This window comes from Nannospalax galili, unplaced genomic scaffold (genome assembly GCF_000622305.1).
Source record: "Nannospalax galili isolate Female #2095 unplaced genomic scaffold, S.galili_v1.0 scaffold1189, whole genome shotgun sequence".
Lineage (NCBI taxonomy): Eukaryota > Metazoa > Chordata > Mammalia > Rodentia > Spalacidae > Nannospalax > Nannospalax galili.
This window is the reverse complement of record NW_008360313.1, coordinates 1126613-1148914: the sequence shown is the minus strand read 5'-3', so window position 1 is coordinate 1148914 and position 22302 is coordinate 1126613. Positions and strand designations below refer to the sequence as shown.

The 22302-nt window shown below is 38.2% G+C and overlaps 2 protein-coding genes across 5 annotated transcripts in view; one reads left to right on the top strand and one right to left on the bottom strand.

Moving 5' to 3' along the window:
• Positions 1-4361, bottom strand: part of Nme7 (NME/NM23 family member 7) — a 225000-nt gene extending 220639 nt beyond the window's left edge. The window contains exon 1 of one of the 2 annotated variants that reach the window (XM_008824912.2): positions 4229-4361. In XM_008824912.2, coding sequence (XP_008823134.1) covers positions 4229-4231 — 3 coding nt within the window. In that variant the 5' untranslated portion in view covers positions 4232-4361. The remainder of the gene's footprint in view (positions 1-4228) is intronic. The other variant, XM_029559528.1, reaches the window with a different exon arrangement.
• A 109-nt stretch (positions 4362-4470) lies between these two features.
• Positions 4471-22101, top strand: Blzf1 (basic leucine zipper nuclear factor 1). Of its 3 annotated transcripts, XM_029559524.1 has the most exons (8): positions 4471-4791; positions 5739-5808; positions 10581-10810; positions 14353-14786; positions 16534-16733; positions 18465-18593; positions 20136-20355; positions 21615-22101. In XM_029559524.1, exons 3-8 carry the CDS (start codon positions 10804-10806, stop codon positions 21798-21800), a joined length of 1176 nt encoding a protein of 391 aa, XP_029415384.1. In that variant the 5' UTR covers positions 4471-4791; positions 5739-5808; positions 10581-10803; the 3' UTR covers positions 21801-22101. The 3 variants fall into 3 exon arrangements, with proteins under 3 accessions (XP_029415384.1, XP_008823131.1, XP_008823132.1); XM_008824909.3 differs by lacking the exon at positions 10581-10810; XM_008824910.3 differs by lacking the exons at positions 4471-4791; positions 10581-10810 and adding an exon at positions 4810-5325.
• Positions 22102-22302: the final 201 nt, after the last annotated feature.

Genomic DNA, 22302 nt, shown 5'->3' with positions numbered 1-22302 from the left:
CCACGTGAAAACTCCAAGAAATTAATAACATATTCAGTAAAGTGGTAGTCTACAAAATTAACCTACAAAAGCCTATAGCCTTTCTATATAGCAATACCAAGTAATCAGAGAAAGCACATGGAAATACTCCCGTTCACAATAGCTGCAAAAAATAAAATAAAATACCTCAGAGTAAACCTGACCAAAGACATTAAAGAGCTCTACAATGAAAATTTTAAATCTTTAAAGATAGAGAGTGGAGATGGAAGGACCTCCCATGCTAGCTCATGGATTGGAAGAATTAATATTGTGAAAATGACCATTCTACCAAAAGTCATTTACAGATTCAATGCAATGCCAACCAAAATTCCCATGATATTTGTCACAGAATTGGAAAAAAACATCCTAAGATTCATATGGAAGCACAAAAGACCTCGGATAGTCAAAACAACCCTGAGCACTAAAAGCAATGCTGGGGAGATTACTATACCAGATTTTAAGCTGTATTACAGAGCTATAGTCATAAAAACAACATGGTACTGGCACAAAAATAGACACATAGATCAATGGAACAAAACTGAAGACCCAAATATGAGTAAACGCATTTTCAGCCACCTGATATTTGACAAAGGGGCCAGGAATTTCACTGGAGGAAAGACAGCTTGTTCAGCAACTGGTGCTGGCAAAACTGGATCTCCATTTGTAGAAGAATGAAACTAAACCCCTATCTTTCACCCTGCACAAAAGTGAATTCCAAATGGCTCAAAGACCTCAATGTAAAGCCTGAAACTCTGAAACTATTAGAAGAAAATATTGGAAAAAACCTACAAGATATAGGTGTAGGAAAGGATTTTCTAAATCAGACACCAATTGCTCAGGAAACAAGGTCAAGAATTAACAAATGGGACCTCATTAAACTTAAAAGCTTCTGTACGTCAAAGGAGACAACCAAGGAAGCAAAGAGAAAACCCACAGAATGGGAGAAAATCTTTACAAGTGACACGTCCTACAGAGGTTTAATAACCCGAATATTATAACAAACTCAAAAAACAGAGAACTAAGACAAGAAGCAAATCAATTAAAAGATGGGCTAAGGAGCTGAACAGAGTTCTCAATAGAAGAAGTAAATACGGCTATGATACATCTTAAAAGATGTTCAACATCACTAATAATCAGGGAAATGAAAATTAAAACCACTTTAAGATTTCACCTTACCCCAGTCAGACTGGCTAAGATCAAGAGAACAAATGATACCAAATGTTGGAGAGGATGTGAGGAAAGGGCAACACTCATCCACTGCTCATGCGGCTGCAAACTTGTTCAACCCCTATTGAAAGCAGTGTGGAGAACTCTTAAAAAACTACAAATGAACCTACCATTTGACCCAGTTATACCACTCCTTGGCATATACCCAAAGAACTTATCCTACGGCAGAGACACTTGTACATACATGTTTGTTGCTGTTCTTTTCACAATAGCTAAGAGATGGAAGCAACCTAGGTGTCCCTCAATTGATTAGTGGATAATGAAAATGTGGTTCATATTATTCCAACAACGTACTAATTATACATATCAGATCAAGAAGTATCTGTCTAGGTAAGGTTTATCTGAGAACAACTAGTCTTTGCCCAAGATTTATCTACATGACACACAGTAATTGAAAATACCAGACTGGTGGAACTAACCTTCTTGGGTGTTTAACAGGCATATTTTAGGTCTATAATAATTTGGTCATAGGGACACGAAGGAAACTTTTTTGCTCCTTGCCCTCCTAGGTCGACTAGTTCCAGGGGACTCTGAGCATCTCTCAAAATGTCCTATAACGGTTGTGGGTCACCTGTCCTCGTGATCAAGGAAGCCGAGGAGACCCCACCAGATGGACTTGAAGCAGTGTCCAGTCTATAAAGAGGAGGGTCAGCACAGAGGAAACATTTCCTTCATGTTTCCAAGCGAAGCCAGCCATGGTTGAGCAGGACCTTTGACTTATCTTCACATAGATGGAACTGGAAGAAGAAAGTACCCAGGGGCTCCTCCCAAGCCCTTGTGACCCCTGAGGAACAGATCCTCAAATGACCTTAAGAGTAAAGATTAAAGGGGCCAATATAATTTCTTAAGAGTCCATATGTATAGCTAAAGGCTACATAACAAGCGACAATGACAGACATGAGATACCTTCTTTTGAGTTGTTGGCCAGGGTGGTCATAGGGACTCCCAGATAGTAACCCAGCATAGAACTGGGAAAATGAACTGCAGACCCCAATCTTATCTAAAGGAATATTGACAACTGATTACTGCTAGATGAGGAACAGCTAACCTTCAGAGGGAGGCCAAGTAAAGAAAATTTGCAGAGTTGGGCACGTACTGTTCCATTAGAAACACACATAAGAGCAACTTCAATAAAGCTAAGAGAGAACAGACTGAAAACAGAATTTTGGAGATGAAAGGAAATGGGCAAAAGTCAATGCAAGGAAAAACTCCATGCTTTCAAGGAGTAGATGGGAAGACTGGGGAAACAGTAAATACAAAAACACAAACAAGGGAGCTTGTTTTGCTTTGTTTAACTTTCTTAAGCTGTATGATGGGCACTGAGAAGAAACTGGGGAGGATGAGGTAGAAAGTACAGGAAAGAAAAAAAGAGAGGTGGGGCTGGAGAGATGGCTCGGCGGTTAAGAACACTGGTTGTTCTTGCAGAAGACCTGGGTTTGAATCCCAGCACCCACATGGCAGCTAACAACTGTCCATAACTCCAGTCCCAGAGGACCTGACAGCCTCTTCTGTCCTCCATGGGCATTGCACGACACAGATCCACTTACCTACATACAGGCAATACACAGATACACTTAAAATAAAAGTAATAAATAAATTTTTTTAAAAAAGAAAAAGAAAAAAGGCAAAATATAATAAATGGGAACAAGTGAGATCAAGAGCAAAGATAGATGGACTATTCTCTCAACACCTTCTCTACAAGACTTAAGAATGTATAAAATTATTGATAGGTTGGGACAGGAGGCTGAAGAAATTGTCTATTAGATTCTGGGTTAGGAAAAATAAAAAGAGGACATAGAATTTGTGAAGATTTGAAAAGGTCCCTATAGAAAACAGGACCAGATCAGATAATAAAAAGGACTGTTGAACAGTAATGGGGATCAGAGGGTGGTATATAGGGATATCTGTTGCTAACTCATGGTAACATATACCCATCTGAAGTCAATCACTTTGCTATCTCAATCCCCTATTCTTAAGCACTGAGAAGATCTAGTGATTGAGTTAACCGGAACTCTGGCTGAAGCACCGGATGAATTAAGATCCCTGACAGGCTTACTAAAAATCTTGGAGAGATGACTCAGTGCTTAAGAGCATGCGCTGCTCTTGCAAAGGATCCTGGTTCTATTCCCAGCACCTACATGGGGCGCTGTCGCCCTCTTCGGGTCACTGCACATATACCAGGTGCACATACATACAGGCAAAACAATTATAAGCATAAAGTAGAAATAAGCCAGGTGCAGTGGCCCATGTCTTTAATCCCAGTAGAGGCAGACAGAGATCTGAGGTTGAGGCCAGCCTGATCTACAAAGTGAATTCCAGGTCAGTTGGGGCTACGTAGTGAGATCTTCTCTCAAAAATAAATAAACAGGTAAATTTTAAATTAAAATAAAGATTTTTAATGCAAATATCAAGCTCCATTCTTATTCCGTCAGAATTTATGGCGATGCAACTGAATTCCAGACGCTCTCCAAGTAACCCTACCAGGCATACCTGCTAAGAAACACAGACCTAAAAAATAATAAATTGAACAAAAGCTGAGCCCACACACATCTAGTCTTGGCAAAAATGCAATGCAGAACCCCACCACTTGGGAAAGCACACTCCAGTATTTATGGAGATTCCGATTCAGGTCAGCGTTGACATACCACCTTAGTGCTAAGCTGCAAGGTTGAAAAATGCAAAAGCTAAAAATGCAAGCATAAACCACTTGTTCGAAATAAAGTCTCACGTGATGTTCTTAGATTCTATATCTTATCCCTTTCCTTTCTAGAAAGTTACTTTCTAACTGGTGGCTCCAGCAGCAGTAAAGTGGAATTCAGGATGCTGCAAGAAACAGGGCGAGAAAGGAGACTACGGGAATTGTCCATACGCGGGAAAAGGTAGCGCATAGGAACAGAGACTCCTGAGTGCACATCCGCCCAAGACTCGGACGCTGAGCGCCCGGGACCCCGCAGCCTTTCTCCAGGCCTCCGGAAGCACTCACCATGGTTTCTGGATCTCAGCACAGGAAATCGGTCTCTCCAGACAGAAAGACCACACCGCCAACACCAACATCCGGTTACTCCGGCAACGGAGCGCTGTCCACTGCCGGCGCATGCGCACGACGCCGCCTGGTCTCCTGTGGCTGAGCACGCGCAGCTCCGCCCCTTCACCTATAGCCATCGCCCGGGGCAACGCGACGCGACCTTCCTCCTTCCAACGTGTCCACTTCCGTTTGGTTGACCAGTGACCCGGAAGTTTAAGCCAGACGCGGCCTCGCTCCAAATCTCGGTGCTTTTAAAGTAGGCAACACCGCACTTCACTCATCACCTCGCCGGGCCTGTATATCTGCAATTTAGTTGAGTACCGAGTGCTGGTCCTGTTCCTTAAGACATAATCCGGAAACGAAACCCTGAGTAACCGGAAGTGCTTGTGAGCAAGCAGCTAGGTGTGCGGAAGGAAAGCCGTGCTGGCGGCTTCGGAGGGGAAGTTCTGAGCCGGTGCTGCGGGGCTGGAGCACCCGGGGAGCGGGGAGAGAAGCCGCCCGAAATCCCGTGAGCCCTAGAGGTACGGCGTGGGGCAGGGTGTGAGCGGGAGGAGGCCGGATCGAGGCAGGGCGGCCGTCCCTCCGGGATTGTTCTAGACCGGGGCAAACTTGGAATCGGGCCCCCGGGGCAGACGGTGTCACTGCTTGCACGCCCTTGCCGCCGCGCCCCCGTCCTCCCGCGCTTCACCTGTTTGGAGACCAAAGCTCGCTGTGGCACCTGCTGGCTGAGCATCCTCCCTGGCGGGTTCTGGCGGCTCAGCGCAGTTTGCTCTTGGAAGAAGGAGTCTTGTGATAGGCTTTCAGAGCGAGGATTATGCTATTCGGGGAGCTGGACCATACTGAGTCGTAAAAGCTAATACTGAGCAGGCATTTTTGTGTGTGTGCCTGTGAAGCCACTTGTCATCGGCTATACAATCGATCACGTTAATGTTGAATTGGCACCATCTTCCTTGTGTTCTGATCATCCGAATCTATATTGTAAGGCTGTACTTGCTTTTCTGAAAGCATATATCCAGTTTTAAGAACTACACGTGATTTTGTCAAAAAAGTGCACAGTAAGTCATCTTTTTTTTTGCCTTACCTAAACCGAACCTCCTCTTTAATATACGTAGTGAACATATATACACACGTGTCAGTTATTTTAAATTCCTGTTGCCATGTCAATGCTACAAAGCCCCTTCAATAACCTCAGTGATGCTTACAATACTGAAGTATTGTTTCTGAACTATCCTTCAGAACAAGCCTCTGAAAACGTTGTACCAGGTGAGGATGGTGAAACAGAATACTTGAGACTATGTCTAATTTTTTTTAACATTTAGTAGACATATCAATCTGTGAGAAGGGGCTAATGAACACCTCCCTTTCTAAATGTAGCTACCAAAGGCAGAAACAATTAAAACACAACTTTGAAAGTAGAGGCACACATTGATTATATTGCTCTAATTCTCTCCTATGCATTCCTTTCTAGGCTACTTCAGTGGAAGTATTTTCATTAGTTACGAGAAAAATGACTACTCTTAAAAGTTTAGAAACCAAAGGTAAGTGTTCGTATTTTAATGATGATTGTTTTTATGGTATGAAATTTTTCATAAAAAGGAGTGTTTTAGCCACGTAATTAAATCACATAGTTTCCTTAAGAATCATTTGTTTCTGGTCTCTTCTTGTTTATTTTGTAGTGCAAAATTTACATTTCATTATTCTTACACAGTTGAGTATTACTATCATTAGAATGTATTTTTTAGATACCTAATCATTTTTCAACATGTAGGGTAAAAAGTTTTACATCTGTATTCCATATCCAGGAGGAGATTAAGATTTAAATAAATGTGAATAAAAAAATGTGAAGATTTAAATAGATGAACAAGTAACTAACAGATATCAAAGGCATGTATATCAATGTATTCCAGTGCTGGGGCTACTGTAACGAAATACCTCAAATTGTGTGGCTTAAACAACAGATTCTTACTACCTCACAGGTCTGAGGACTAGAAATCTGATATCAAAAAAAGTACCAGCAAGGCCACACTCCCTCTAAAGACACTAGGAATGATCTAGACCTATTCCTAGCTTCTGATTTGCTGGCAGTTTTGGTGCTTCTTAGCTTTTAAGTGAACTACACCTGATCCACATCTTCATGTTCACATGACATTCTCCTTGTGTGTATGTTTATTTTAATCCAACTTTCTCCTCATTATAAGAAAGAGCAGTCATGACAGTTAATGCTATCGAGTCTTAAATTAATTCATCTTAACTACTTAAATTCGTAGTAAAGGTCTTGTTCTGAAGCACTAGAGGTTATAACTTGAACACAATGACTGCTTGGGCGAACAGTTCCACCCATAGCTCGGTATGTACAGCAGCCACCTGTTTTCGTTGTCTTTTCTTTAATATTTAATACTATTGTCATTCTCTACCTTTTGAAAATCTTTCCATGACGTCCGTGGCATCACTTTTCTTTCAGCTTACTCTATAGTTCTTTGCATTCTAACCTGCTACCAAACACATGCGGTATTTGAATTTAAATTAATGTTTTTTGGATATGGTCTCCCTGTAACCCCAGCTGGCCAGGAAGTCTCTATAGGGACTAGGCTGACCTCTGTCTCAAAGATCCACTTGCCTCCGGCGTGTTGGGATTAAAGGCATGCGCCACCATACCCAGCATTTAAACTAGCATGTTTTTTTAAAAACTAAGAACTGTCTACACTTCCAACTATTCAATAACAAAATGTGTTAGTTAACTATCCTATTTCTTTTGGACAGTACTGCTTTAGCTTTGTTTCTTTTTCAGTCTCCCCTGTCTTTCCTGATCTATAGCGTCAGTAATTAATTACTCATAGCAACCACTTGAAAATCTTTCAGTAGCCTAGATCTCTTTTCTTTCAGTTCAGACCTTATAGCCTACTTTCATCTTCTCTTACATACAGGAATCAGTTAGCGTGTCCCAGGTAAGCACCTCCTGACTTAGCTTATTCTTTGAGCACTGTGAGTTCTGCTGGCAAGGATTCTCTAAACATGAACTTTGTAGGAAGCAGATTTCTAGCAGTGCTTGCTCTTTAAAAAGGGACTGAAATATGTTTAGGAAGCAAGCAGGAAAGACCATGTTAATAGATGACAAATTTAATATAGTTGTACACAGCAGCATTTTGTGTCATTAGAAAGGTTTTATAGTATTAGAACAAGCAAATCAGAGACTGACAATAAGTAATAAACTAGGAATGAATGGCAAATGAGAGGAATTAAATGACACTTTGTGTCAAAGCAGCAAATATGGCACTTGGCAAAAACCAAAACCAGATATAGTATTATCATTAGTGATTAAAAGTTTGCTATGAAAGGCCTCTGAGGAATTAAATTATTTTTGTTATTGTTTATAATAAGGATTAGAATTATAAGCACTTTCACATAATTTCATTTTATCTTGATTATCCAGTAAGGCCGATAATCCAATTGTAGTCTATATTCATAATATAGTGTAACTACTGTTAGTGAACAAAAGATGTTTGTACTTTCATGGCCTGAGGAAAAGAATACGTGTATTTGATATTGTCAGTGGTCTGCATTTCCTATAACTTCCTCAGAAAAGAAACATGATTGTTTCATATAGCAACAGAACAGCTTCTCAGACTAGGAACAGTACTGCTATCGTATGGTTGTTCTCAAAGGGAAACACAGAATAAATAATATAATTGGATAATTAAAATGAATACAAAGTTTTCTAGGATACAAGGTTAAAAATTTATCTATTAGAATTAGGTTCATTAAAAATAGACCAAATAGTAAGGTCTGAGATATTTAAATAGTTCTGAGTCCATAAAATAATCTGACATTAACACTAATTCTATAGGGTTATAAAGAATAGTTGAAAAATGAACAAATAAGTTGAAAATTCTGAGTAGTAGGTTATACTGCCAGACTCCTTAGAGTTGTTAGAATACTAACATGTTCTGTGAAATTCCAAAATAGATGCATTATATAGAATTGCTCACATGTATTTGACCATGAAACTCTTGTCCAGAGGTTATAGAAAGAAGGCCTAGATATCACTTTAATAAATGTTGAACTAACTTCTAACTTTATTTTCTATAGCATATGTTTCTAATGTAATAACTAAACTTTATTAGGTGATATTGGTGACACTGAAAAGAACATTAATGCTGAACCTGATGGTACAGGCCTCTAATCTCAGCTACTTGGGAGACTGAGACAGGAGGATCACAAGTTCAAAGGCTGCTTGACTATGGTGAGCTGAAGGCTAGCATTGGTAATTTGGTGAGATCATGTCTCAAAATAAAATGTGAAAAGAGCTGGGAATACAGTTCACTGGTAGGGTAGAATGCTTGCCCCGTGCACTGGGACATATATTCAGTCCCCAGTGCTGAAACAAAAAACGACTAGGCACATGCCTTTAATCCCAGCACTCAGGAGGAAGAGGCAGTTGGATCTCTGTGAGAGCAAGGCCAGCCTGGTCTACATAGTTCCAGGCAGGCTGGTGCTAGGGAGACCCTGTCAAAAAGAAAAAAAAACCAAAGCAACAAAGAAAAAGAATATTATTAAATATAGTGGAGCTTGGAATTAATGATTAAATGTAGAGAGGAAATAGGTTGTTTTTAAAGATCAGTCACTATAGAGATAGCTTAGTAGTTAAGAGCATTGGCTGCTCTTGCAGAGGATCCAGGTGTGGTTCCCAAAACCCACGTGGTGGCTAACAACTGTTTCTAACTCCCGTTCTAGCGGATCCGACTCCCTCTTCTGACTTCCATGAGCATTATACATCACAGGTGCACTTACACGCAAGCAATACACACATACACATAAAGTTAAATAATAATGATTAAAAATTAGTCACTAAGTGTTTAAATGAAACTTAGGTATATGTTAACACATTGATAACCTTCACTGAGCATTTTCTTCACTTTTTTTAGATCTCATCCCCTATCTGCATCTTCCTCCATTGCCCTCTGCCCAATTTAATGCAACATACACATACACACACACACATATATATGTGTGTATAAATATAATATGGCCAATAGAGTCTTATTTGTGTCCTCAAATGTTCTTCAGTGTGGGTCCATCTACTGGGCCCACCAAGCATCCCATCCTTGTAAGACCCTGTCTCTCCCCGTCCCAGCAGCCGTCAGTTACCAAAAGTTCCTTAGGTTCTTACCCACTTCCTCATGACTGTATTGGGATCTGTCTGCTTTGAGCTTGCATGGTGTCACTTGTGCATGCTGTCACTATTGCTGAGACTTCATATGAGTAACCAATCATGTCTGGAAGGCTCTGTTTCCTGTGGTCATCCACCCCCTCTGACTCTTAACAGTCTTTCTGCTTACTCTCCCGCGATGATCCCTGACTCTTGAAGGCAGAGGTTTGATACAGCATCCCACTCTGCGCCCGCTTGTTCTCTGTACGTTGGCCAATTGTGGCTTTCTGTGTCAATCACCATATGCTACAGTAAGGAAGCTTCTCTGCTGAGAGTTGAGAGATGTATTTGTTCTATGTGTAGAGGTTACATTGAGGAGAGCATTTATTCACTTTTTGCTGTGCCAAGCACATTTCCTTAGATGATAATGCAAAGTAGGAGGTGTCGCCAACCTACGTAGCTTCCAGCAGTCTAGTCTGCAAGAGAAACAATTTTGTCTAGCATGGTCATATAGTATTTACATTATTCTGAGAGCCCCAAGTGACAGGAGGAAGGCAAAGTTTAATGATTTGTCTAAGGTTCATCCTGAATGGCAGTAGGGACTTAATATTATTTTGAATCATGAGTTTGATGTTCTGCCCACTACTTTGTCATGCTGACTTTTGGTGCCTGTCTCCATAGATTTACTGTGTTATTAATAAATTATTATTAAGAAAGGAAATACTTGCTCAATGATAGCCTATGAAATTATAGCATTTCTCTTTCTGTAAGTTAGAACAAGGATTGATAAAGTGTGGCCCTCAGGTGTCCTGAAACTGTTTTCAAACAGTTTGATAATGCGAACAGTGACTGAATCCCATACAAATCCATTGTTACCCAGAAGAAGAAAGAATTCTGCTTTTTACATATGCTACATTACCAAAAATGTTTTCATCAATTTAAAAAAAGTGTGTCTTCTTATATTAAGTATCTAGCAACTATCCCTAATTTTACCTCATTATCCTAAAAACTTGAAATATTTACTGCTTGGCCCTTTACAGAAAAAGTTTGCCAACCCCTATCTAGAATGTTAGGCTAGTGGCTTTGTTGTTTCTTACAGCAGTCCATGGGAAAGTCAATATAAATAAGCCATAAACCTTAGATATGTTTTAATTTATTGGCAAGTGGTCACAGGTGGAAGTCAGTTTGACTAGTGTAAGGATTGCTGCTTCGCCTCCAAGAGTGAAGAATCAGGAGAATTGGAGTTTTGCATTCCTCAGCATCACTCAGCAATATGGAGCTGGTACCTCCCTCTTGAAAGGAGTTAATCATTCATGAATGTGCCCTGGATTGCCCAGCACAGATGTAATAAAGGTTTCTACACTGTGTCACAGGGAAAAATGGAATTATGAAAGGTAAGCTACTGAGTGAGAAAATGCAAATGCCCTAGCTCTGCCTGCTCTCCCACACATTAGCAAGACCTGATCAGCTGTTCCTGAGAGAGCTTTCATCATAACAACAGCTTGATATCACTCACATCCCAATACCTTGCTGCATACCTAGGAAAAATTAGAACAAAAGAAATCTATTAAATGAAATGTGTCTTATATTCCAGTGATACAATTTTAACGCTAGCGTAAAGAATGGAAATTGCAATCTATTTTATAATATTAAGCAAACTTTCTCTCTCTTACCAATATCAGAAGTTTATTAGATTCTATAAAATAATTGGCCATTACATGTAATGAATGCTTGCTCTGTCTAATGCCATTCTGAACACCTCACTTGTATTCTTACTTTTAATTATTGTATTAAATGTTAAGTATTGAGTATGCAAAAAAGGAAAAACCTTCAAGGTACAAGAAATAGGTCTATTGATTAGTGGAGTGATTTTGAAAGGCTGTTTAACAATACAGATCTTCACCAGATCCATAAATTCTATGCTTGCAAATTTATTTGATTTGTTTTGGTTTGGTTTTGTGGTGCTAGAAATCCAGCCCTAGGCCTCACATACACTTTCACTGTTTGTTTTTTTAATTCTTTGGGGGTTTTGTTTTTTTGTTTTTGCTTTTGAGACAGGTTCTCCTTATAATCATTGGCTAGCTTTAAACTCATTATCCTGCTTCAAACTCCCAGGTGCTGGGATTATAGGCATGTACCATTGCACCCAGCTGGAAGTTTATTTGAAATAATTCAAAAGTTCAGAAAATGTGTGGACATGAAACTATTTGTTAGTATATCATAATAAGGTCTAAGTAGAGTGGTGACTAGGTAAATAATGCTACCTTTTAAAAATATATTTTATATATATTTTTTTTTACATGTATGAGTATATTGCCTGCATGTATGTAAGTGCACCTGTGTTGTGCAGTACCCATGGAGGTCAGAAGAAAGCATTGAATTCCCCTGGAACTAGAACTGGAGTTACAAATGGTTGTTAGCCGCCATGTGGGTGCTGGGAATTGAACCTGGGTTCACTGCAAGAGCAGCCAGTGGTCTTAACCACCGAGCCATCTCTCCAGTCACCAGTGATGCTATCTTAACATAAAGGAATATAAAATATATATTTTATACATAAAATTTAAAAAATAAAGACTGTAGCAAAACAGAAAAGTATATCACTAAGGGTACAAAATTTATTATGATTATATATGTATGAAAATGCTGAAATTAAATAATGAGACGTTATAGAGGGATAAGGATATAGAGATATGTTGTCAATTTCTTTTGATAACAGAAAAACAGTAGTGGAAACCAAAGAGAATATTACTGTAGATGATCTGTTTTGCTTCTAGTGTTTGTATTTATATAATGAATTTTGGAAGTGGAATAAAAATACAGTCAGAGAAGAATAAAACCCTTACAACCCTGAGGAAGGATTCTTTTACACAATTTCTTTTACTGCAGACTACCTTGGCTGTACCTTTTTCATAGTCAGCTTTCCTCCTGTTACCCTGAGCAAGCTAACATTTCTGTGGTGCTTTGGCAGAATTCCAATTCTAGGGCCAGAATATAATCACTATTTTAAATAAAGCTTTATGTATCCAAAGCTCTTAAGAAACTTTTAACTTTAATAAGACTTATCACTCTTACCAAATTGATAAATTCCAACTGAATCATTAGAATGAAACATGATTAGTGTTTGGTGCATTTAGGTTATGATTTTTAGTTTATTGGCAACAAGGAATATAGGTTAACTTTTTTTCTTTTTTAAAAATTTAAGGTATTTTTATGTGTATGGTTGTTTTGCCTGCATGTATGTAAGTGAACCCATTCGTGCAATGCCCATGGATGCCAGAAGAGGGCATCGGATCCCCTGGAACTGGAGTTAAAGATGACTGTTAGCTGCCATGTGGGTTCTGGGAAACAAATCCAGGTCCTCTGGAAGAGCAGCCAGTGCTCTTAACTGCTGAACCATCTCTCTAACTCCACATTAGCTTTTCTTTTTTTGCCTAGAACTTGCTATGTAGGCTAACTTTGATCTCACAGAGGGGTACCTGCCTCTGCCTCGTGAGTGCTGGGGCTAAAGGGGTGCACCACCATACCTGGCTCGTATTAACTTTTCTTAAATTAAGAACTTTTGTTTCAGATTTTTGTCTTAGGCTATTGCATTATTTACAAATATATGTGTATGTGTATTTTGTGTGTATGTTCACACACATGATTTGGTTATGCTAATGAACTTACCAATCATTATATGTGTTGTGCATTGCCTGTGGAGGTCAGAAGGGAGCATCGGATCCCCTGGAACTGGAGTTACAGATGGTTGTTAACCACCATGTGGGTGCTGGGATCTAAACCCAAGTCCTTGGCAAGAGTAGCCAGTGCTATTAACCACTGAGCCATCTCTCCAACTCTTGTGTATTAAAATTTTTTATATCATTTATTTCTGTTTACTATACATTATACTTCAAAATGTCTTTTTATTATTTTCATGGTGTAGGCAGTTGAACCAGGACTTTGTGCATATTAAGCATGTGCTCTGCCACTAAACTACACTTCTGTCCCCCATTTTGTCTTTTTTATATACATTCCCTATCTTCTAATACGTTTTTTAAGCATCATGGTCCACACTGCCTCTCAGAATGTCCTAGATTACTCACCTGGCACCATGCTTGCTGTCTATGACCTCTTGTAGTTTATCATTCCAACCCCAGTCAGTGTCCTGTGTCCTGGTCCTTCCTCCTCATTATCCTTACATCGTGAGTTTATTGTTCTTCCTATACTGCTGATGGTGCATACAAGGCACTTTCCTAGGAAAATAATGCACATAAAACAAGTTGAAAGCCACTACAGAGCATAGGATACCACGAAGATAATGTCGATATGGTACAGGTGAGGCCTCAGGAAGTTTAGTCTGACAACATAGTGTAGTTTTACAGGTTCAATTGGGATTTAACTTGTAGGTATAAGAATAAAATTGAATCTTTTCCTAATCAGTTCTCCAGTGTAACATACATAATGTTCTCTCCTACCCTTATGTAAACAGATGAATCTATTTTGAAGTATGTAGTTTCAAATATTTGTATATATAGCTGATAACTTATGTTTTATTTAACATTATTGTCTATTCTGTGCCAGGACTTGATGCTATTACATTCCTTCTCATCACAGTCATTTCATGTGGTTATTAGTATTTCCATTTTACTTACCTGGATATAGAAATTAATGGAAGATTAAGATATTTACCTAGGATCATATTAAGAAAGAGAAGTCAGAAACAGATTCTCCTGGATTTTCTTCCAAGAGAGAAGCCATTTACCTAAGGAAATTTCAAGCCAACAAGATTTTATTCATCTTTTGTTGACAACTGATTGTTTTAGAAATTAACTTTCTCTGAGTTATCCTTTTCCATTCCTTTTTGTATTAATAGTTTTAAACATGGGGCAAAGCAGTCTTGGCATTTTCTTAACATTTCTTTTGGTAAGTAGTTCCTGTTTTGTCTTTTCTTTGTTAGTCACCCTGACTCCAACCCCAATCCGAGGAGCAGGAGATGGAATGGAAACTGAGGAGCCCCCTAAGTCTGTTGAAGTCACCTCTGGAGTCCCGCCCATAAAGCAACGTGTTCTTCAGAGTCCACGGAAGAAAGTTCCCTCAGACAGCCCAGGAGTTCTTCAGCTAGGGAAGATTCTTACTGAAAAAGCAGTGGAAGTTGAAGCTGTGAGAATATTTGTTCCCAAAGCTGCTATCACTCATGATATCCCCAGCAAAAATGTAAAGGTTAAGTCTCTGGGCTGTCATAAAGGCGAGCTCAGTCAGTCAGAGGGAGTTCCAGAACCTAGGAAGGAACTCTCAGAAGTAAAGAATGTTTTGGAAAAGCTTAGGAATTCTGAAAGAAGGTTACTTCAGGACAAAGAAGGCCTTTCAAACCAGCTCAGAGTACAGACAGAGGTAAGAGCCTTCATAGCTTCAACAAATTCTGTCAACACCTGGACCTTTAATCCCATGTGTTAGAAAACCACATTTCCTTGTGGGAATGTCATTTATCATAAGTTGACATTTCTCTAAAATACTCCCTCTTAAATATCTCATTCTGTCTTAGAGCCTCTAGGAAGATTTTATATTGGAAACTTATGCTCTAAACCTGGTGGAAGTCAAGGTGCTAAAGACAAGACCACCTGTATGTTATAGAAGTGGGTCACATAACCAAATCAGGCTTTGAAACTGGCAAGTTAGCGGTCCTTATTTTAAAAAGCCATTCCAAGTATTTTTGCCTTTGTATATGTACTTGGGGAGGGGGAAAGAACAGTGGTGAAATAAGTTATTATTTTGTCTTCATTACAAATGACTAAGGATCTATAGTGTTCGATTGTATTGCTTTAACTTTTGCATATTAGTAAAACTGCCACTTACATAGCAAACTCTTTAACCACTGAGCCATGTACTTGGCCCAGGACTGTACATCCTTTGAAAAATGACATTTGTGACACCATGGTTAGTGATTCTTATCCAAAAGCTTTGAAATAAATTTAATGATATATTTTAATATATCTTTAATCTCTGTACAAATTGTTGCATATTTATTTGTAAACATTTTAGAAAATTTAGAAAGAGGAGGAGGAGGACTGGGAAGATGGCTAAGGGAGTAAAAACTCTTGCTACGCAAACATGAGGGCCTGAATTCAGATCCCTAGCATCCATATAGAAAGCCTGGCATATGACCATGCACACCTCTAACCTCAGTGCAGAGATGAGCTTGCTGACCTCCAACCAAGCTGCAGTTTCAGTGAGAAACCCTACCTCAGGGAAATAAGGCAGAGAGTGATAGGGACACCTAATGTCTCCCTCCCTCTGGCTTCCACACATGTATGCGCATGCACACATGCACATACACCACATACAAATACAGAAAAAAAATTTTAAAAAAGCAAAAAATTCAAAAGGGCACAATAAAAATACTGTTACCTATGATTACACTGTCCAAATATAACTGCATAACTATCCGTATTGGATTCATTTTGTTTTATTACCATTTATTTCAATTATTAATGTTTTCCCATATCATTGCATTATTTTACAGTGTTCTTCTATACTATACCATACACTAATACCAGTTTGGGGACATTAGTTGGGAGTACTTACAGATAGCCTGATTTCTTTTCTTAAATTCTTTTTTTTTTTTGGTCTTTTTGAGACAGGGTCTCCCTGTAGCCCCAGCTAGCCTGGAACTTGCTATGTAGACCCGGCTGGACTTGAACTCACAGAGATCCGCCTGCTTCCGCCTCCCAAGTGCTGGGATTAAAGGCATGCACCACCATGCCTGGTGACTTTTCTTAAATTCTTAAAAGTAAAGATCCTGTGATAGAGATTAATCTATAAATCTTGAAAGAAAAAGTACATCAAGCATTCTGTCATAGTTTTTTACTTCTTAATTTTTTTTTATTTTTTCCTTTTTTAAATGTTGCCTGGGAGTATTTTTATGTTATTGATTTGTTCTCTTATTACAGAGACCCCACTTAAATCATGTTTGTAGATAGAGATAAAATGTATATGCCATACAACCATTATTTAATATCACTTTTGATACACACTTTAATGGTGATCTAAATAACACAGTTCTTTTTTTCATGTATTTTGTTACATTAAAGTCAGTAACGTTTCCTCCACTTATCCTCTTAGTGGTATTCTTTCATTCTAGGTAAATCGTGAGTTAAAAAAGTTGCTGGTCGCTTCAGTTGGAGATGATCTTCAGTATCACTTTGAACGTCTAGCCCGGGAAAAGAATCAGCTTATTTTAGAAAATGAAGCCCTGGCTCGAAACACCGCTCAGCTTTCTGAACAGCTAGAACGTATGTCAATACAGTGTGATGTGTGGAGAAGTAAATTCCTTGCAAGCAGGTATTTTTCTATTGTAAATAGTATTTCCTTTCATACTGTTTATTCTGTCTGTCAGGTTTTTGACTCATAATACAAAGCAATAGTATGAAAATCTCTTAAGATCATCAGTCACACAGTTTCTCTTAATGAAGTGATGGAACAGCCCTCTTTCATTCTGGAAATCACTCCTACTACAACAGTGTTTAAAACCAAAACAAAACTGAATTCAAGCATCTGAAATATTAAAGTCACAAAAGGCAAAACTAGGCCCTCCCCTATACCTCCTACTGGAGAACATAGGCATCGTTCCTGCTTCATAGGACAGTGCTGTCACCAACGTGCTCTGTTCTCATAGCACTTTCATCTGTCTAATAGAGCTGCTCAACCTTCTCCCTGCACATAATCGGAAAACCATCATTTTATGACATATTCCTTGGGCCTACTCTCTGACCTATGTGCTAAAAAGCACAAGGCCCTAATCAAGGCCTTCGAACACACGGGATTGGGAAACAGCTATGTATCATGATTTCTTGTCTATTTGTCCCCTCCTTCTCTCAGCTATTGAGTAAACAGGGACAAGTCCTGGATGTTAATCTATCTGTTTAGCAACAGGACTTCATATTGAATCTGTTTAATAACTACATTAAATTGAATCATCTGGAGATTTCTCACAGAACACTCAAGGTTACTCTTAAGCTTAGAAAAGCTTTGCTTTGTATACTAATATCTAGGCTAGTTTCTAGTAGTTGCATACAATAAAGCCCTTCATTTATCTAGTTAAAAGCGGGGTATAGAAAACTTTGAATTGAATGATTCCTTTTTATAAATACATCCCATGTATTTTTTCTATACACTATTATGTTAGAATATACTTAAGTCCTCTCCTTGGAACTTTGTTAGCTTCATTTGATCTTAGCCACAATAAATTTTACTGGTTTTATATAAAGGAAGAAGGGGGCATGCTGGGCAGAAGGAAAGACTATTTTCCTTTTTGAGAAGGTTTTCAACATCAGTATTTTTCTGTAATTGAGTGGTAGGAAAAATAACTTGGTTTTTGCTTTCCCTTTCAAATTTTTTTGTATTTAAAAGCATTACATAATTTTAAATTGATCAATTTAGAGTAGCATTGGTATAAATTCAAAAGTCGCTAGATAGAAAAGTTAAATATTTGTTTTCTATCAGTTAATAAATATTTTGGCTGAGTTCAGTTAACCAAGCTCTCCATGTTAAAGATTTTTCAGTTAAAATTTGAAAACTAGCTGGGCATGGTGGCTCACACCTTTAATCCCAGCACTCGGGAGGCAGAGGCAGGTGGATCTCTGTGAGTTCAAGGCCAGCCTGGTCTACATAGTGAGTTCCAGGACAGCTGGGGCTGCAGGGAGACCCTGTCTCAAAAAGACAAAAAAAAATTGAAAACTACAAAGCAGTTAAATCTGTTAGTGTTTTGTTTTGTTTTTTTAAATGTGTATTCCCTACAGGTAAGTAAGTGCACCTGTGTCATGCAGTGCCTGCAGATCAGAAGAGGCTGTCGGATCCCCTGGGACTGGAGTTACAGACAGTTGTTAGCTGCCATGTGGGTGCTGGGATTCAAACCTGGGTCTTCTGCAAGAACAACCAGTGTTCTTAACCACTGAGCCATCTCTCCAGCCCATTTGTTAGCTTTTGAAAATTTCAATCCCAAAGTAGTGTATTAACTTGTGTATTTTGTGTTATTGTCAGAAAATTTGTATGTGAAATTTTCATCTTTTTCAGGGTAATGGCAGATGAATTAACTAACTCCAGAGCAGTTTTACAGCGTCAGAACCGAAATGCCCAAAGTGCTATACAAGATCTCCTGAGCGAACGCGAGCAGTTTCGTCAGGAAATGATGGCCACCCAGAAGTATGGCACTTGTTTACATTCTGAACTCTTCTGGCTTCTCCTGCATTCTTGCTACTGTGAAAGGCTCTGTGTGTGTATGTGTGTGTGTGTGTGTGTGTGTGCGCGCGCGTGCTCATTTGCCACTATGTTGAACGTATACACTTTAAAATAGATGGCTTGAGATAAAGAACCCTAAAAATATAGAGGAGAAGAGAAGGTATTTCTGTATTTAAAAACAGTTCTTGGTTATGGCTTGTTTATACTTTTGTCTGGTTTTGGTAGGAGCCAAGTGCTGTACTTATTTTTCCTATGGAAGAACTTGTGAAGCTTTTTACATTAGCGCTTCCTTTCATATCTACATTCTAGACCTAACAAGCTGATAGTCAAAAAAAAAAGGCAATGTTCCTTAAAAGGTTTTTTTTACTTTTGTATAGTTAAATTATTACCAATAAATTATATGAGGAATCAGAAGAATAAAGGAAATGCTTGTTTGGGCTGGTCATAGTGGTGCACACCTGAAATCCCAGCACTCAGGATGCCAAGGCAGGTGATTCATGAATTCCAAACCAGTCTGAGCAGTGTAGTGAGATTCTGTCTTCAAAACAAAGGGCTTATTTAGGGAAATAGGAAAGGTCTCATTAATAGTTAAGGTTCCTTCAAGAAATATGAAAAGCAAATTAAACCCAAATTAAGCAGAAGAAAAAAAAGAATATTAAAGATCAGAGTTAAAATAATTTTAAATGATATATTTTTAAAAGACAAACTTATGAAATGTCTAACCAGTTTAATGAGGAAATGCAATGCACAAAAGTATCACAAATGAAATGTGGGCACAGTAGGTTGAATAGACATAGCAAACAAAACTAAGGAATGTTACAACTCTGGCCAGTAAATTCAATGACACAGATGGCAGATCATACTCCTTAGAAGACAAATTACCAAAGGTTACTCAAGAACAGATGTATAAGCTCAATAGCCCTAGCCTATTAAAGCAATTGAACTTGTTAAAAACCATCTCATGAAGGAAATTGTGATCTATCTGGATTTCACTGAGCACTATCTAAGGAAGAAAGAAAAGCAATTTTACCCAAATTTTTTTAGAGCTCAGAGGGAAAAGGAATCTTTTTTTTTTTTTTTTTTTTTTTTGAGGCCAGCATTATCTTGGTATAAACCTGAGATAATTCCAAGACTACAGACATATTTTCAATAGAATTTTAGTGAATCAAATCTAACAATACAGAAAATGCTTTGTACGTTATAATCAAGTAGGGTTAATTCCAGGCGGTGTAGGTTCACTTAGCATCCAGATATCAGTGAGGGCAAACACTGTGAAATGCACAGTATCAGTAATTTCTGTACTACAATATGCTTGTATCACAGTGTTCTCTTTGTTAGATGATTTCTTGGTAACAGCCAGGTAGTTGTTGTCTAACTTCATATATGACTAGATGCCCTGATTCCTTGAACTTAGAATTTGAGAAGTATGCTGCTCAATTATTACTCTTAAAGGTTTTATATTTTGTCTTCTTACTGGTTTTCACTGTTCATATGTGTTCTATGCAGGTTTTTGGAGGAGCTCTTAGTCTCCTTACAGTGGGGAAGAGAGCAGACGTACTCACCCAGCACACAGCCCCACAGCACGGCGGAGCTAGCACTGACAAATCACAAGTTGGCAAAAGCAGTAAGTGCTCATCTTCTGGGAAATGTTGACATTAGCAGTCAAAAGAAGATTCCAGCAGCAGTTGAATTCTGCAGCACTCCGGCCGAGAAAATGGCTGAAAAGGTAACGTATTTTCTCTTTCATGATCTGTGGAACTGTTTTATGAGCTGTGAGCTTTTATTATTCCATTACTTAAAAGGGACATATTTTACTTGGCATGGGGAGTTTTGAAATGTAGAACCTAAACTTGTTTCTTACGTCAGTAAGCTTTTGATCTTAGAGGAAATTCCTCCTCTGACCCTTAAATTTCTCTAACATTACTACTCTATTCTAAGAAAAATCCAATTGTTTTGAAAGATTAATTTTTTTTTTTAGCTAACATATAATTGATCATTCTGTGTATTCATTTTCTTATAAAACCACTGTGAAGAATTTTTAATTTAACAATCATTAGTAATTTAAATAGGTTACTTTTGAGCTAAGAAATTATTTGATTCCCACATATACACAGGACTGTGCTGAGTACTACAGAATCAAGGAAAACAGACCAACTAGTTACAGTCCTAGACAAATTTGGGACCCGTATAGGTAAAAGCTAGGGAAACACACCTGAAAGTGCCTTTGAATAAGCCATAATTATATAAGGAAGGGAAGTGGCACCCTTTGTTTCTTTAAGGATTTCTTTCCAATTGCAGTGCTTATCTCCTTTGAAATACAACTCTTCATCATGTGACGATTATTTTGAGAATTTGTACATGAGAAATAAGAGCTATGAACCAAAAAGGTTATTTGTTCAACTTGAGACATCCTGTTTTGAGCCTCAGCAAAGGAAACAGAATAGAAAAAGCCAGAACAGAGGAAGAAAAGCGAGAACACAGTATTGTGAATGTGCTTGTTAGCATAAAATATTATGTCATTCAAGAAAGAGACGTTAAGGGCCATTTCTTTTACCATAAATAAAAAATGATCCAACACTTTGAATAGCCTTTCCACAGAAGAATGAGGGCAGAATCCTCCTTCTAAGCAGTTGAATGAAAGGTAGGAGGGAGGTTGTGGATGCTTTTGGTTAAAAATAAAAATTGACATAGGAGAGAATTCACATGACCTCATTTTTCTGTTTTTATTCCTTCTATCAGTATCCGCAAAAGAACGTTTGTTTCATCATTACTAAAATACAGGTAGGCTAGGGTAATGTTGTAACTAAGCATCATTGGTAAATTTATAGCATTTTGGAAAAAGTGATAAATTCTCTCATTCCTCATTCAAATATTTGTAATGATCACTCCATAGTCACATGAAACTTCATACATAGTTAGACATCTGTGAAACCAAAAGCCTTGACAGCCCACCCTCCATCTGATGCCACCTCTCATTTTTCTTAGGTTCTACATATTTTGGATCCAGTTACCTGTACAGAAAGTTCGCCTGATAACCCATTTTCTGAATCTTCACCAACCACTTTACTTGCTGCAAAGAAAAATATTGGACGTTTCCATCCCTATACAAGATATGAAAATATAACTTTTAATTGCTGCAATCATTGCCAGGGAGAACTTATTGCTCTTTAATATTCACTGTGTTGGAGGCATGCTTATTACCCAAGTCATTATTATTTGGGAGCCAGGGTTCTTATAATTCTAGAAATAAAATCAGTTCATCTTTATATGTTATATATCCACAAAAATATTTCATGTGCTGGATTCTAGATTATTTTTTCTTAATAAATATCTCAGGGTTAAAAAAAATGAGTAGATATATTAAAGTAGAAAATATTTCCTTGGCAATACACAATGTTTATGCTGAAAGACTAAGATTTTATAACTACTTTTGGTCTTAAATTATTTCTCTTTTATATAGAGATTTCATTTTGGTGCATTAAAAAAACAACAGCTACAAAAATTAGGCAGACTACAACCACAAGTTCCTGGTTCTGAGCATCTATTTATTTTACTGTTATCTAAGCTGCTTTTGCTCTACAGCAAGAGTTCAGTATATGGCTAACAGCCCATTCCTTTATCAAACAAGTTTTCTGAGTCTTATTATAATGTAATAACTGGGTGTATAGGAAAA

Bases quoted from the DNA above. Each gene is read 5' to 3' on its own strand.
- Blzf1 (XM_008824909.3), top strand. From the start codon at position 5,778: ATGACTACTCTTAAAAGTTTAGAAACCAAAG. The intron at 16,734-18,464 runs GTATTTTTCTAT...CATCTTTTTCAG, and splicing joins AGTAAATTCCTTGCAAGCAG to GGTAATGGCAGATGAATTAA. The intron at 18,594-20,135 runs GTATGGCACTTG...TGTTCTATGCAG, and splicing joins GAAATGATGGCCACCCAGAA to GTTTTTGGAGGAGCTCTTAG.